This window comes from Telmatherina bonti, assembly GCF_933228915.1.
Source record: "Telmatherina bonti genome assembly, chromosome: 2".
In the NCBI taxonomy this organism is placed as follows: domain Eukaryota; kingdom Metazoa; phylum Chordata; class Actinopteri; order Atheriniformes; family Telmatherinidae; genus Telmatherina; species Telmatherina bonti.
In genome coordinates, this window is record NC_136620.1 from 30,227,028 (window position 1) to 30,244,332 (window position 17,305).

The following is a 17,305-nucleotide window of genomic DNA, read 5'->3' on the forward strand; positions in this document are numbered from 1 at the left end:
TAAAAGAGCAGCTTTTTACCAAACAAACTTAATTATCCTCAGAAACAATCCACCTTCAGCTCATGTGAGAAAAGGTGGGCTTTAAGAAGGGTCTCTGGTTGCCTTGAGGCATTGGGGCAGCCAGGAAGCCAGGTCGCCTGCCTGCTGGAGCACCTCCTGCTGAACTCCTGGACCCCCGCCCTGCACTTTGAGAACCGCCTCTGGAGCTCGATGACGACCATGATTTATTACCGCTGTAGCCTCGACTGGATCCGCAACATCACAGAATGACAAGGAGGAGGAAAGAGTTATGAAGCATCATTTTTTTTTCTCTAACTGGACAATGATGTGAGACACTCTACACACCCTTTAGAACTGGAGCCGGAGTTGCCGTATCCTTTTCTTTTCTTGGAATACTTAAAAAATGGAGCCTTTTTCCTCTTCTGTCCCTGAGCAGCTTGATTACGAAAGTAGGTGGAAGACTCTGAGTCATCCTCACTGTTGTGCGTGCGGCTTCTTGTTGTGTCTATCCATCCGTCTCCAGAGCTCTCAGTCTGCTCCTCTGCTACACACACACACACACACACACAATAAAACTTTAATACTATGACTAAAATAATACAAACCAAAGAGAAGCAGCTTATGAAGTAGGCTGCAAAATAGCTGCATTTCTTACCAGGTAGCATCCATTCAGAGTATTTCTGTAACACCTGAATGACTTCAGCCCCATACTTCTCCAGTTTGTCTTCTGTCACACCATCAATTTGAAGGAGGACTTCAGGGTCAGAAGAAAGTTTCTCTGTGTGTGAGGAATGACATTTATGACATTTTAATAAAAAGCTGCCAGTTATTATAGTCTAACAATTTAAAGCATAGTTTCACAAATCACCAGATATCTTCTTTAAGGTGGCTGTGGAGAAAATGTTGTAATAGTGAAGGCCGAAGGCTTTGCCCAGCTGTTTGCACAGATCTACCAGCTCCTTCAGACACTGCTGAACCATCTCTTCTCTCTGGGAGACGTTCTTGGAAACAGCTGCTTTGTGCTTCCTGATGGTGGAAGCACTCTCCGTTTCATAAAACTCTACCTGCAAGTGAGACGGTTCAGACTCATTAAAAAGGTATTAAATTTATCTGCAAAGCCAACAAAAACACATTTGATATTGTGGTGTTTTTTTTTAGCTAAAATCCTAAAGAATAAAAGGGGTATTTCCTAAAAGCCAAGATCAGAAAATGCACTACAGGCACAACATGTGATAATGAGGCTTGCATTATATTATTTATAACTTGCTGTGGTAAATCAGGTTTAAAAATGTATGAAAAACAAAAAAAAAATGCATGACTCAAAACTCTTCAGCGCCTCCTAATTTCACAACCACTATTTTACTTCAGCAGCAGAGAAAGAACAAACTGCTGACCATATCAGAGTTGTGTTTTTTACACCTAATCAGCCACATTAAGTAGGGTGGAAGGTCTTCATTTGCTTTTCATTTATACTGCTGGATTTTAATATTTACTAAAAAAAAATTCACCTTTAAACTTCAAAACCAAAATTCATAACTACTGGATTTTATAAACATACTCATAGTGTCCAATCTAATTCTTTTCTTAATCTAAACTGTGTAATCCTGATTTGGGTTGATGTTACCTGTATGAGCCCAGACAGCACGTTCATAGCCTTTGCACCAGCAGAGATGTAAGCTACAGCTTGCCCGTTGTTGGTAATGTAGAGATCTTCAACCAGGATTTTATCCAGAACCAGCTTTTTGAAGAGGCGGTCGGCATTATGCCGAGAATAAGCAGCTCCCATCCCAAACATTCCTGACTGTATCTTGGCAGATTTAGCACCTAGAAAAAAAGAAAAAAATAAAAGAAAAAAAAAGAAATTTCCCAATATAAAGATTTTAATTCTCATCAAATAAAATTTCATTGTTGTAAAGATAACATCACGTGCACGCACCTATAAAGATGTCTACGAGCATGTTCAGTGTCAGTCTGTTCTGCTGGGGAGTCCGGCCAAACCTTGCTCCAACTTTCTCACAGTTCTCTTGGACAAACCTCACGATCTTCTTCACATCTTCAGTCACATTTCTCATCTTATATTGCTGCAAAAAAAAAAAAGAACTCCTATTACAGGACAGGCAAGTTTTACAAACAAGTGCTGCATGAGAAGCGACTCCTACGTTTGGTTTGGAGCAATTGTCGCAGCTGACGTCTGGATGGTCTTTACAGAAGCTTCTGTTGAACTTCAGCTCTCCAAAGTATGCAAGTAACTGAATTCTTCTGCACTCCATCACGTTCTCACAGAAGTGTACCATGCTGTGGAGGTTGTTGTAATGAGTTTCTTTGGTGTGTCTGTCACCTTCCCTGTCCACTGTAACAGAAGCCAAAAACCAGAACGAGATTAGTGGAAAAGACCAAAATGTTTGCAGAGAAAATGTGATTTATTTATTTGCTTAACTCAGTATTCTTAAAATGAACTATATATTTAAGTTAGCATGTTAGCATCAGTTAGCATGTATGATTGAATAATTCTGTCACATACTGCCAATGATCCTCTTGATGCGGTGGACATCAGTGTACGAGTAGAAGAGAATGCAGTGAGAGATTTCTCCATCTCTGCCAGCTCTCCCCGACTCCTGATAGAAACCCTCCATTGATTTAGGTAAACTAGCATGGATTACATAGCGCACATCAGGCTTGTCAATACCCATGCCAAACGCTATGGTTGCACAAATGACCTGGTAGATAAAAGTAAACAAGAATGAGCAGCGTCTTTGCATGCATTTCGACTTCTCTGCAGCATGCTGTCACTTTAAGTATCGCATCTGCCACGTTAGCTCCTTAAGTTCATGAGCTGTGACCTGACCTGGCAGCCATCCTGATTGATCCACTTGCTCTGCACATATTCTCTGTCACCGTCACTCAGCCCAGCATGATATGCCAGAGCCAGTATTCCTGCTCTCTGCAGACTCTCTGCCATGGCGTCGCAGTCATTGCGAGACAGGCAGTACACAATGCCAGAGTCACCTACATACAGAGGAAAGTGATAGTAAGTCACTGAAAAATGTGATTAAGATCATTTCAAGCAATTAAACAAAAAAAAACAAACAAAAAAAAACCTTAATACCATGCAAAAGTTAAAATGCAACATAATCCTTCACTTTAAGACCTTTTAACTGTATTCAGACAGTCAAGGTGTACGGTTGAATTTGTTTTTCCACTTTTAGTACTGAAAATAGTGTGCACCAAAACCAAAAGATGTACTTGATTATTTACATGGGTAGTGCTTCTTAATCCAGCTGATGCAGTCCTCGTCAACCTTTTTGGGTTTCTTGGGCAGTACAGCGTACTTGAGGTTAGTTCTGTTGAAGCTCATGGTAAAACTGAAAATACATCAGATAGAAAATTATGCTTAGTTTCTTTTGGTTACTTGAGGACAAGATTTTTTTTTTTTTTTTTAAGGGTCATAAATGAATCACATTCTAAAAGTCAAGGCTTACACTTGTGGCTGCATCATGTTCAGCTGGTTGAGGATGTCTTTCTGCACGCGGGGGGTAGCAGTAGCTGTCAGAGCTATCATTTTCACGTTGGGGAACTTCTGACGCAGTTCGTGCAACCTCTTGTAGTCTGGACGGAAATCATGACCCCACTGAAAGATTGTAAGGGGTGGGATGATTTACAATGACAGCTGCAAAATGGTTAAATCATGCAGCTGATGTGTAGAAAGCACAGCAGAGAAACCCACCTGACTGACACAATGTGCCTCATCGATGACAAAGCGGGCCAGAAGACCTCGCTCATACAGGTTCTGCAGGGCAGAGATTAATCTGTTGCTTGCACTCACCTAGAAGGAAGAAAGAACGAAATGCACCTGTCAAAGCTGTCCCAATGTTACCATTTACAGGCAACTGTGCTATATACATGCATATGATCAACTCCAAAAAACTCACCTTCTCAGGTGTGACATACAGTAGTTTAATTATGGGGTCTTTCCTAGAAAGCTGCATGTAAATCCTTCCTGCTTCACTATCACTTTTATCACCAGAAAGACTTGTAGCTGGAATCTAAGAAGTGGAACAAATCATAATAGGCTGTGGTATTTACTCTTTTGTGTGTGTGTGTGTGTGTGTGTGTGTGTGTGTGTGTGTGTGTGTGTGTGTGTGTATATATATATATATCATATACATACTTACATCTAGGGTGGTGAGTTTCTGGATTTGGTCAACAATAAGTGATTTGAGTGGAGATACAACCACAGTAACACCAGGTGAAACACAGGCAGGCAGTTGATAGCATAAGCTTTTACCCCCACCTCAAGAAAAAAACAAAACAAAAAAAACACCTTAATGTGTACAGTTGTTCAACTCACTGAGTCTTTACATGGACTAATAGTTTTAAAATACACTTAAAAGATAGACTTAATGTTAAAGGCAAACTTGATGCTATTATAACTCATGCAACTATGTTTTGTTGTTCTGAGGGATTATATTTGACCGTTAGTGGAAAATATGGTTGTTCAGTTTGCATCAATGCAACATCGCTTTGTAAAAAATGAAGGACTCCCTCATATTATGTAAAAACTAAGAATATTTAAAACAAAGGAAAACACACCGTTTGTTCAGAGATTTGACTCTTATTTTCTGCTTCACTCCTTTTGTGCTGGTTTCTTTTGCATGCTTACAGCTTTTGGTATCTTACGAAAAGTGCTTTGAGCAAGAATATTACTTTTTTTTAGTTAAAAGAAAAAACAAAACAACTCCTCATCTGGTTCTCATATGTTACAATGGACAGAAAGAGGTTCAACACCTAAATGACGCAGAGTTCATGTGGTGAACTTTTACCAACCTGTGGGCATCAAAACAAACGAGTCTTCTCCAAGAAGTGTAGCATTAATTGCTTCCAGCTGATTAAACCTGAACTGATGAAGTCCAAAACGCTTATGGAAGATCTTCATCATCTCTTGCGAGTGGGGGAAGTTGAACCCTCGGAAACGATCGTGAGCTGGGTTTTTGAAGGTGGGCTCTGCAAAATAAAACATAAATCTTACAAACAATAAAAATGTGATGCCTGAACTTGAATGAAAATACTTCTAATTAAACATGGTGCCATGTAAAGATCAAACACACTGAACGTTATGCGTTCAGAGGTTTGGGCCAGAAAGTGATTTATTTTCTCCAATACTTGATAAATACACATTTTACTATTTCAAATGTGTGCATGCAGTGGTGTTGTGGTCCCTCAAGGAGTGGATATACCCTCAATTTTCCACCCTTGTTTTAAAAACAGAAAAAAAGTAGCCTAGAAAACACTGTTTCGGAAAAAGTGACATGTGAGACTGCTGTATTTAGTTTGTCCCAAAAATCCGTCTGTATATTTGCCTGTTGTCACATAATTTCTGCTCCTTGGTTTCAGAGCGGAAGAGTTATGAAATTACTAAACCAATACTGGAACACAGACTAATGAGAGACAGGCTTATAGACATATATACAAATACCTTTATTATGTCTATGTTCAGGCTAAGTTCAAGCAGCTGATGGCTAACAGCAGCAGTGTAGCATAGCTAACCTTAGCTGAGCTGCTGGGCGACATAGGTACACATGCAGGGATGTTTGTAATTGTAAAAGCAGGGTCACATGAAGTTTAGAAGTGGATATACTCAATATTGACTGAAAAAGAAGTGGGTATACTCGGTATACCTCCATATACCCTGGACTACACCACTGTGTGCAGGCTTACCTGGGGAACAAATCTTTGAAGATTTAGGTGCAGAAATGGGCGTCATTGATTTCTTCTCCCATGTGGACTTGCTTGAACCCCCTTCTTTTATTGGTGCAGTCACATTGTTGATGTTTTGACTTGGAAGTGATGAAGTTGATGGTTCATCAAAATAATCGGGGATATCAGAGTCATCAAAGTCATCAATGTCAAAGTCGTCTAGGTAAAAGTCATCTGCCTCAGCACCATCTGTACTTGCACAAGGTAGGGTTTTAGACTTATCTGGCAAAACAGTGTCAGATGTCTTAGGCAAAGAGAAGAAATCATCAAGATCTCCGCTAGTTTTTTCTGAGCGATTTAAAGGTGGTTTAACTTGGCTGTGGGCTGATGGGGAGCCACAAATACTGTCATATTCCCCATATAATCCCCCTGCCTCTTTATTGGGGTTGAAATCAGCATCATCGAAATGATCAGAGTCATAGTCCAAAGAGATGACTGAAGATTTCCCTGGCTGTAGAGACTTCTTGTAGTCCTCAGGTACAGATTTGGTCTTTGAAAATACACTAGATGTACCAAAGCAAGAAGGAGTTTCTACATAACTGGCCTCTGAAATAACTGTGCTGTCTGGCTGTTGCTTCCTAATCAGAGAGTCTCCACCAGTAGCAAGAATCCTCTTCCTGTAAGATATTTAAAAAAAAAGAAAAAAAAGACCTGCATTAGCACTGAGGCAATATTTAAGTAAATAAAACTGTAAAGCCACTTAACTCAAATTGACAAACCTCTGAGCCCTCTTCAGCAAAAGTTCATCCCCACAGGATAGACTAATCAGTTCATGTTCAGGGATGGAATCAACCAGAGCACAAATAGTCTCCATGATACTAAAGAGCTGTTCATCTGTGAAAAGTGCAGAAGAAAAAAAGCATGAAAGGCATGAGAAAAAAAAAAAATTCTTAATAAGTAGCCAAAGGAAGCAAGACGAACAGGACTACACTCACTTGTTTTGTCTCTGGACTGAGGATCAGTAGGCCCAGCAATAGCTGGAGAAGACCATGCTGACTGACCAAGGAGGTCTCCAGATTGACCATCACCAAATTTAGTTCTGTTTTTTTTTAAAAATAATTTTATATGAACCTGAATTCTCTTACTCCCACTTTCAATAAAAATGAAAGGAACTTTATATTGTATGAAAGATTTCTTCCTTTAATTTAGCAAACAATCCCTGCACATTCAAGAAAAGAATAATGAGCATAAAATGCTGACTTTTTCTCCACCACCGCGGCTGGATAAGACATCTCATCAGGGACAGGTGAGGGAGGAATGTAGTCATCATTGTCTTCAGACTCTGAGGTGTCATTAAGTTGTATAACCTTTGGGTCAATCCTTATTTTGTTGCCATCTGAAAGGCAAATAAATATTACATAGCAGCTTGGGTACTTCTTATAAAAATATTTTTTAAATCTGTATCTAATTTGTAGTGTTTACATAAAATACAGTAACAAATCAGTTACCCGTTTTATCTCGAAGACATTCAGACACAGCACTGATTTCTTCTTCACTATCACTTAGGACTGATGTGACATGTGGAGGGGGACATCTTTTACGTCTTTTAATAGGAGAATCCTCCGCTTCAACTTCAGTGGTTTCTTGAATTAAACTCGGTCTTGGTGAAACTGCAATCTTGCTGATACTGTGTTCCTTTTCATCCATTTCCATACAAGACTGGTCACCATTCTTGTAGTTTAACTCTGATGTCACATCACAAACATTGTGGCTTTGTTTCCCTGTGAATTCTGTGAATTCTTCACTTGGAGATGTCAGTGGCTTGGTGGTCTTTCCAGATATATCTGAACTGAATGAGTCATTTTTTGATATTGTAGGTGCTTCAAAGTCATCTAAATCATCCCAGTCATCCATCAGGAATCCAGATGCATCCAGATTTGTGGAATTTATTCCACCGTCATGACAATTCCTTTTGTCAGATTCAGCTGTAGCCTGTGCCACCTTACTTTGAGATGCTACGGGGGGTGTCTGACATGTAGAAGATGAGGTTCCTGCTGGGCTGAGGGAATCTGACTGGCATTTTGAACTTACAAGGAAGAAGCTGTTGATTTTGTTTTTTTGTGGTCTTTCAAGCTTGTTTGAAAATGTGAAAGGAGATTCGGTTACCACACTGTTCTTGGGGATATTTACATTCCTGTTTGCCAAAACATGTGAGCTGATTACCTTGGTAGGGTATTCCACTTTTGTTGTACCTGACGAGGACTTCTTTTTGAATGAAAAAGCCCTTTAAAAAACACAAACAAGGGTGAATTTATTGAAAACTTAATATCAAAGTTAAGAGCAAGGAGCTTTCTTTGTATAGAAGTGCAAAATAAGAATAATGCCATTTTGCATAACATATGCAAATTGGTCAAACGCTAATTAATTTCCGAGGTCATTTAGCTACATTTCTCCTTGTGTGCAGATGAAGCAAATGGATACACATTATTTCAGGTAAGACATTTAGGTTTTATATGCTAAAAATGTCTAATTTACTTTAATGCTTGGGGGAGTTTACTGTGCACTGAGAGCTTCAAGAAGCACGAACAGATTTCAATTTACATCTTTTATTGTCTTTACCATTAATTGCAAATTAATAAATTCAAGGATATGTGGTTAAGTGATTACAAACATTTAGCATATTAAATAATTCTTGGTTAAACATCCACTTATGCTACTGACTTTAATAGCAGTGAGCATATCAGAGCTAACTGCTAGCTGGTTTTTTTTGTAACGGTAATAATGTCATTTTCTTACCCCGTTTTTGGTTTAGCCAGAGACAGCTTGCTCTGAGTGGCATTGCTGTGCCTCGCCAAGTGTTCCTTTAGGTTATTTTGTGGAAGACTTGCCATTGTTGATAAACTGAGCTGGGTGCTAGCAAGTGTTAGTTGCAAGCTACATCAGCTCTGTTTATGAAGTGTTGACCGTCTTGTCTTCAGCATTTCTCTTAGGACAAGATGTAGAGGCTCGTGGTTTTCCCGTCACAGCTAAGTCGTCCCTCTGTCAAGTTCATTACCTTTATACAACCTTATTAGATGGTGAAACCAATTAATAATTCTCCGTTGGACACAAACACTGGATTTTGCGCCCGTTCAACAAGCGGGCTCCTTATTGGCCAATATTGAGCGGGAATGGGGATTCTGGGAAATGTAGTTTTAGGACATGTACTCCCGATGTACTTCTCTTTGGTTTAGTTCTCATCGATTAATTAATTAATTGGCTCATACTTTCAAACTAGAAATGCTTAATTTCTCTACTGTTGAAAATATAATTTAATTTATAACGTTGGGTGATATCTCCCCTGGTTATTGCATCAGATTTTAACAAATAATAAATATGTTTAAAATTCCCTCTGTGGAGAAATGAATGGTTATTTTTTAACCAATCTTTATTCAGTGTTAAGATCTGTTCTAGAAATCAATAGAAATGTGCTATAGCTGGCATAGTGTGAATTTATAACCCTGTAACACAGTTAAACATGAAACCGTGAAAACTTGAGCTATTGTGTAACTCATCACTTGGTGAAGTCTCATAAGTAATTGGCGATAATTTTATAACAATTTTCAGATTCTTTAAGGGGCTTTTGCAGTGCAAAGCTGTGAGATGAGGGGTCCCAGATTATGCTATTTTATGGAGCCCCTGAGTTTTCATTTCAGCAAAATGAGCTATCTTAACACATTGCTATGGATTCAAGGTATAAAATTTAAAAAGGGAAAGCACCTAAAATTACTGGAACAGTGTACCAACTTCATAATGTAGTTCTGTTAAATTTTAATATGGTTGAAGATGTTAAAATTTTAACATATTCTGTTGTCTTATTATGGGATTTTGCAGGCATATATGATATACTGTGACTGCAAATTCACACATTAATAATGAAAATGTTTTATTTGTAAAAATGTCATCACAATAATTTGGCATGAAAGTAGAAAGTAATAATTTTTAGTTAAAATACATAGCGATATGACTTGATCTGTCATTTCAAAGTAATTTTTATAGAAACTTAAAACCAAGAACACGATTCTGCTGCAATCAAACAGGCAATGGATGCAACAAAAACATAATCCTATGTGATAAAAGTTAAACGCTTCAATTCATTCTCACTGAAGGCCACATCATGCAAACAAATAAAAGTCACACCACTGGAAAAGATGAGCAGGCAGCTAGTCCACACATGTTCTTTCCACGTTCAATGAGGAAATATCTGGGAGAAGACAGAAATGATTAGCTTTCTTGGAGTTGTATGCATTTGTTGACTCATTCCTTTACATAACTAAATAAAAAAATTACCCATCAATGCCCCAGGTGATTCCCCATGAGTTCTTAACGATCCAGTAAGGTGTACCGTTCTCTTGTCCATAGCCGACAGCTAGCACGGCATGGTTCACCTTGTCTGTCGTGTTGTGGCATTCAGTGCTGAAACCAGATGTCACCCAAGGTCAATTACATCTCTATTTAGACACATGACTTTTTGATGAAGAATGAGGAACTGAGCCTAAGTAAAAAAAACAAGAGCAGTCACTGATGGAAATAACTGTTCTTTCACACAGGGCTATGCTACAAATGCAAATGAATATAAAACAGATATAATCTCAGTACTTAACAGAAATCTTTGTCTTTAAACATAAAGCCCTTTAAAACATCTGGATTGAGTATTTGTATATTAGCTCCATTTAAACTGTTTTTTTTTTAAAAAAAAGAGCTCTAAAAGAAAGTAATTTCCCCTCTCACCTGGTATACACACCCTGGTGGTAGTGCATGAAATCTGAGGTCACCTCAAAGGCAAAGCTGACCGGATTGTGTGTGGCGACGGCATCAAGCATCCCCATCTCGTCATACTGCATGGTGACAGAATTTTTTTCTCCTCATTTACTTCAATAAAGACTTCTTTGTAAAGCAAAACAGTCATCAGAAGATTGTCTGATGACAATGCTATAATATGTTAGCATTGTGCATTTTATTGATACACTTTATTGTGTAATAATGTAAATGCACTTGTAAACACTATTCTCTTTAATGTCTATATATATATATATATATATATATATATATGTATATATGTTTTGTTTTGTTTTGTTTTTTTACTCAAAATTTACTGAATCTGGATGAAGTCACTCACCGCTGTTACATTCACTACATCCTTTACAAAAGCAGCAGCCAGTGGTGGCTTATAGACACAGATACCTTCCTAATGTAAATAAAAAGCAAAAGTTAAAATTACTTATTCCATATTTTAATAGTTAACTTGGTTAAATATTTATTAAATGCTGTAATTTAGCTTACCACAGCTGTATATGGGTAGTCTTTCTCTGTCATCAGGCCCTTGTTGTACATGATGTACTCAAATGCCTGACTTGGAAGACCGCTGAAGACAAATCAAGGTTTAAAAAAAAAAAACCTGACCGCTGTTGTTACAGACCGTTATAGACAGAACAAAAACACATCTGGCTCTCACCCATAACATCCATGGTTGTTGAAATCTTGGGCGCAGTCTACCAGCTGTTGCTCTGACTGAAAAATAGTGGGACTGGTTCAATTTTACTATAAATATTCTTTGCCTTAGGTTTAAAAAAAACAACAACAACAACAACAAAAAAAAAAGATTTATTAGAGAAGTAAAAGTATGCCACCAGTGGTACAAGCTTCCCAGTGGCAATTGCAGTAACAGACTCCAAGCAGCCAGTTGTGGAAAAAGTCCAGCAGCTACCGCAGTTTCCCTTTGGTGCGAAAAGAGAAACAAAAACTTAGAGGGACATTTTGAGAATGTTTTGTGACACATAACAGGGAAATGAATATTTAAATAACCCATGGGGAAATTCAAAGAACTGCCAGTGTGCCCCATACATGTCTATAATGCTTTATTGTAGCAGACATGTCCAGATGTTAAATTAGCAAAAAGATGGGTTTATAGATGACACCGGAGCAACAATCATTGCAATGCAACTGAGGGGTTTACCTAACAGTTTCATTTGCTCTTGACCTTCTCGGTGTCTCAGAATACATATTATCTTGCTTTATACCACTATAAATTTCAGTGCAGTTTTTATATGAATTCAATATTTCACCAGCTTGAAACCATGAGCCATGACCTTTGAGATCCATAAAATGATATGACACTGTTGTTTGTGCTAAATCTCACCTGATTCTTCACAGGTGTCACATAATTTCCTTTCTTTCTCCAGTCAATGGAGTCTGGATAGGGTCCGTTACTACCAAAGTAGCTTCCCTTTGTAGCAGAGCAGTTCTGCAAAAGGTAGAGTGTATATAACTTTGTAAACAAAAGAGTCAGTGTGGAAAAATTATGTATAAGCAGCTGTTAACTTGCACAGATGACATTACCTGTGGCTCAGACCACAGGAAAGACCTTCGAAACTCGCTGAATGTCATGTCTGAAAACTGGTTCAGTGCCACTGCATGGAGAGATAAAACACAGCTCAAAAAACCGGAATACTGTAAGAGTCACATGAAAACAGAGGCAATACAGAGTTCCTACTTGTAAAGGAGTGATTTCCTGCATTGTGCTTGTCAACCGTCTTCTTGTTCTCTAAGAATATCTGCAGTCTCTGGTAATACTCCTTTGTGCCGTACACTTTGTTGTACTGAACACACAGAAGGTTTTTATTAACTTTTCTTTAAATTTGATTTCTTGATTTCTGGAATTAACAGCTTTTATGATTGTGCAGCTCACAATGTCGTCATGTAATGCTGCTGTGATTTTTTTTCTCTTTAACTTAAGACGACTTGTTGCACATAACCCACAGTACAATAACATTAATGATATATGAGGCAGATATACGAGACCCACCTGTGCCATCCAGGACTTGAAGTGAAACTCATCTGCAAACGATTCAGCAGATTAAAAGGTTCAGAGCATGAAACATAAAGAAAGGAGAAGCCAGAGAAATACTATGTGAAAGTGAAACACTGCGCGAAAGCAAACAATAAAGCCGCATATGTAGCCTGTTATTGTGTAAAAATGACAGTAACTTACCTTGTTCGGACAAGTAAAAAGCTGAAGTTACAGACGCCAAAGCCAAAACAAGCCAAAGACGCGTCATTTTTCACTTGTAAACGTTTGCAGCCGGTGGTGAGCTCAGACTGGGAGCTGTGGGACTGCGACGCTGAAGGTGAAGTGAAAATATAGACGGTCACGAGACGAAACGCTGCCTTTTCAAAGCACCACTGCCTAACATGTAAAGCGCCACCAGCAGTTTCATGTCGTTGTGGAAGCCTGTCACCAAGAAAAGTCGTCCGCCTGGACAGAGGATTAGTGTAAAGGGTTTATAAAAGCCAGGCTGGTTGTGCATTCGCTGGAGCAGAATGAACTTGAAAGTGTAAACCTCTGTAGTCGTCCATTGTTATTGTTTCCTTAAATGAAAAACGATCAACGATATGTAAGCTAATTGTTATTCATGTAATCACTATGGAATTTGTCTATTAAATTCATTTATTTCGTGCACCTTATAAATAAAACAAGTAGAGAGATAAAAAAAACAAAAAAAAAAAAACCAACAACTTTCTTAGGAAATAATAAGATAGGCGACCTTTATGGTGGTGTGGTGGTTTCCTGGTTTGACTCATGGCTTTTTCCAGTGCTGGTTCTGGGAATTTCATAATGTTTCACTAGGGTGGCGAAGGGATTGCAACAGTGTGTTATTGTATGTGCGTGAACAACATGCAATATTTTCATATGCATTACTGTTCAACTAATATAGACTATCCTTATTATTGACAATGAGAAGAAAAAAAAAAACCAAAGCAACATCTTCAGACTTCTAAATAATGCTGTGACCTGTAAATAAACCAAGTGTCTGTGGTTGCTAATACATCTATACAAGCCATACAAAGTTGTGATGAGGTGATCTTTCATCTAAAGATGTTTTAAAAGAAAGTATTAGGCCTACAAACTACCAGCATGACAGCTGTACCTCTGAAATGATAAGCCTGCATGAAAGTATTCAGGATATCGGCACATTCAGAATCTGTTCCTGCTGGTGACAGCATTTTTAACTGTTCTGAATACACACAGACCACAAATGATGTGAATATGGTAGCTGTAAGTTATTTGGGTTCAGAAATAAGGGGGGTTCATATTCTGACATATTCTGAGGGATCCCTTCCTCAGCATTAATAACTTTTAAGTACACTCAGAACATGTAATTACATACCATCTGTGTATTACTGTTAGACAATTAATTTTTCTTTTAAAAACAAGCTTGTGGAGGCTGTAGTAAGCATGGACACACACCATCTGCAAGTTGGCCTACACCTCTTTGACAAGGGTGCTTTTTTCAGGTTGATGGTTAATATGTCGCAGCAGAAATATAACAATTTGACAAACTAATAGCATAAAATGTACTTACTCTTAGCACTAATTAAACTAAATAGCATACATAATTTATGCAAATCTGCTTCAATGATTCATAGATAAGAATAAGATACAGTTGCAACACTGAAAAGCTGCTCTATTAAACAGGACAGGTGTAAAAGGTTTAACAATAAGGTGCTAAACCTCGGAACTTACATCAGAGATAGTTTAACAATGTTTTATTGGATGTATCCTCCATGTTTAACAAACTCATAAGAGGCATACGCAGTGCGTTTTTAACTTCTAATGACATTCATGTTTTACATTAATATATTACATATAGTACAGCTTTTAATATTGACATTACAATATACAAATAAGTTGTGTATAGGTAGTTGTTTCTTGCTGCACAAGAGACATAATGTTACCTAAAAAAACTTTTTATGTTTTAAAGACTCGTTTTGACAAACGAAATGTTGTAAAATCTGAATCTATGTTTCTGCATTTTTATTTCCCACTTCTCTGCCTGTAGGTTGCTACAGTGTGGTCCAAAAACAGAGCATTGCTCACAATATTGAATATTTTCAGATTAAATTGAATTTTATCACTTTAAATGAGCAAGATGTCAATTCATTGATCTACAAAAACACTTGAGACAAAATGCCCCTGAGATAAAATGGATTTATTAGCAAGAGGTAATTGGGAAACATATTGTTGTTAACTTGTTATTTTCATCTTCATGTGTTTTCTTTTTCCGTTTTTTCTTTTCATACAAAAATGGGAATATTTCTTAAGATGTGGAAACATGAGGGCTGAAAGATAATTTTCATACCACTGGGTATTGCTAACAGCAAAATGTTTATTTGTTTAAATACCTTTTAAGAGTATGTGCATGTATAAGTGTATACAGTATAAGTATATATTATTCTGTCTGTGAAAGTGTTGCATGCCTACCACATGAGCTTTAAAAGTGTACTGTACATACATAGTAAAAATACATACAAATATTCACAGAATAAGCACTACGTTACTATATTCCTGCTAACAGAAATTATTATAGACAGGATTACAGTATAAATGCAAAACACTTTGAAGTTGTGTCCTAGCTCTAAATCATGGTTTCAAGATCACACTGTTTTAGCATTTTGTGTTAAGCTTGAAATACTTTTTGAAAGGATTACACTGTTCCACATTGAGAAATATGCCAGGTTGCATGTACAAAATGTACAGCACATCTCCGTGAAGTGAATTAACAACGAAGTACAAAATACTTTCCCATTTTCATATAAAGGGCAGGTCACTCTCTCTTATACTACTACAAAAATAGTGTTTGAATGCTGCAGGCAGAGGTCATTCACATACATTTTATCATAATTTTAACAGCAATGCATATAACAGAGTGATATACAGTCACGTTCCACAATCACTGGAACAGCAAGAAGGACAGATTGTCTTTTAATTACAGCAGAGCAACAACCTTTTTAGTCTACGGAAGTAGAACCCAAACCTGAAGGTACAACACTGATAATTGCATGTGATCTTTTTTTCCCCCCATGAGTTAATTAAAACAAAAACAAATATGAACAAAGAAGAAATTCAAATGAAGTGGTGGTGTTTTTAAATTGTGGAAAAAAAAAAAAAAGAGATGAGATGACCCTCAGTGTCACCTTAAATTTCACTGGATTCATAAGATGTAACCCTTTTTAAATCACTGACTTGTAACACAACTGATTCTTTAAGCTTCGTTGTCACTGGTGGCTTTAGGCACCTCGTGTCAGCAGGCAACAAAAGGAAGGAAATGCTTTCCAATAAAATGAAATACATTTATAGGTCTGATCATTTTAGCTTAAATGTAAACATTTATCTCAGAGCAGAGGTTCCCAGACTCTGGTTATAACTTCTAATAGACAAGAGCAAACTGTGTGAATCAGAAAGGAGCATAACAATTGTAAAACCTTATCTGCAATTTGTCATTTTCCTTCATGCCCTGTTGCATTTGGTCTCTGCTTGTAAACATTTGCTGCTTTTATTCATAAAGTGTTGCTATTTTTGGCAAACTGGGATCTGTATTTGAGTATTAAACTCTTGGAGCTCTTAAAAATCCGACTTAAGACATTTTGGATGAGTCATTTTGTTACACAAAACCACTAAAACCCCACAAGTATTCAACCCTCTCCTGTTCACTTTAGGGGTTTCCCACCAGTGCAGTTTCAGAACTGGTTTGGAGTCAAAGTTTAACTTTAAACCAGTTCTTTCTGTTCTAGTTGCCAAACCAAACCAGCCTTCAGCCTGGAAAAACCAGTGCAATGACTGCATTAACTCAGTGCTGTGCCAAAGCAAATGACTCCCTATGTGTAGGATGGAGTACAATACTCTTAGCTTAACCAAATCAGTTAGAACACTTTACCCTTTACATTTAATACTTAAGGGCCAGCATAGCATCTAGTTTTCTTAATTCAAGACAGAAAAAACAACAACTGAGCTTTAACATGGACATTAAGTCCAAATCCATGCATACATGAAGTCTATGTCCATGTAGGGGAACATGAGCTCAGTGTTCTGCTTATTTTCGCATGTTAAATGTTGTAATATTGCCATTTTTGGGAAAATAATCCAATGTGCTGCATTTAGAGTTACCTATTTCAGCTAAATTTGCAGCTTCAGCACATATTGATGGGAGTTTTAGTAAAAAAGATGCTTGCATTGCAAACCATTTCCCTGCACTGGTGCTTTAGTTCTGATGTATAAGAAGAGATATTCGATGTAATGTTCACCGTGGCTCCAGGGTTGCTCTCTGGCTGTGGAATATCAAAAGCAAACTGTCTTTTTAGAGCTAACCTTATCTTAAAAATGGGTATCTGTGCACCTATGACTCCATCTTTAGCCACAAAAGAAGCCTCTTTTGTGGGGTCCCTATCATCAGTAGTTGTGTTAACAATGATGAAACTAAATTACGTGAATATATAAACAATCTTTAGTTAAAATGCTCAGTCAACACATGTCTCCATGTCATCAAAACCAAGTAGCTGATCAATAATTTTAGAAGAATGGGGACAAATGTAGACACCACTTTCTACATTAGTGAAGCCAAATTGGTGTAGCTGAACATTTTTAAATAACCACAACAGTACACAGTGGTTGGCTTTCCATCGAGTTTCATGTCTGGTTTGTCCCATCGAGCTGCTTCACACTGCCATCACAAAAACAGAAACTGATGCCAAATGATTGGGAACCCCCGTCTTTAGAGATATGAGCAGAATGAAG

At 37.7% G+C, this 17,305-nt stretch overlaps 2 protein-coding genes across 2 annotated transcripts; both read right to left on the reverse strand.

Moving 5' to 3' along the window:
* Positions 1–55: 55 nt before the first annotated feature.
* On the reverse strand, positions 56–8,585 carry blm (BLM RecQ like helicase; the record flags this gene model as incomplete). Its single annotated transcript, XM_079257700.1, has 22 exons — positions 56–245; positions 346–541; positions 656–778; positions 869–1,064; positions 1,625–1,824; positions 1,937–2,081; positions 2,160–2,350; positions 2,522–2,717; positions 2,846–3,006; positions 3,256–3,362; positions 3,480–3,628; positions 3,725–3,823; positions 3,930–4,043; positions 4,173–4,291; positions 4,825–5,001; positions 5,716–6,371; positions 6,474–6,588; positions 6,690–6,793; positions 6,955–7,090; positions 7,203–7,827; positions 7,918–7,978; positions 8,491–8,585. 22 exons carry the CDS (start codon positions 8,583–8,585, stop codon positions 56–58), a joined length of 4,155 nt encoding a protein of 1,384 aa, XP_079113826.1.
* Positions 8,586–9,696: 1,111 nt separating this feature from the next.
* ctsh (cathepsin H) lies at positions 9,697–12,861 on the reverse strand. The gene is made up of 12 exons (XM_079258613.1): positions 12,725–12,861; positions 12,539–12,570; positions 12,227–12,332; positions 12,073–12,143; positions 11,873–11,977; positions 11,364–11,450; positions 11,189–11,244; positions 11,017–11,098; positions 10,853–10,921; positions 10,465–10,571; positions 10,024–10,149; positions 9,697–9,937 (listed from the first exon to the last, which is right to left on the reverse strand). The coding sequence occupies exons 1-12, from the start codon at positions 12,789–12,791 to the stop codon at positions 9,868–9,870; spliced, it is 978 nt and encodes a 325-aa protein (XP_079114739.1). The 5' UTR covers positions 12,792–12,861; the 3' UTR covers positions 9,697–9,867.
* Positions 12,862–17,305: the final 4,444 nt, after the last annotated feature.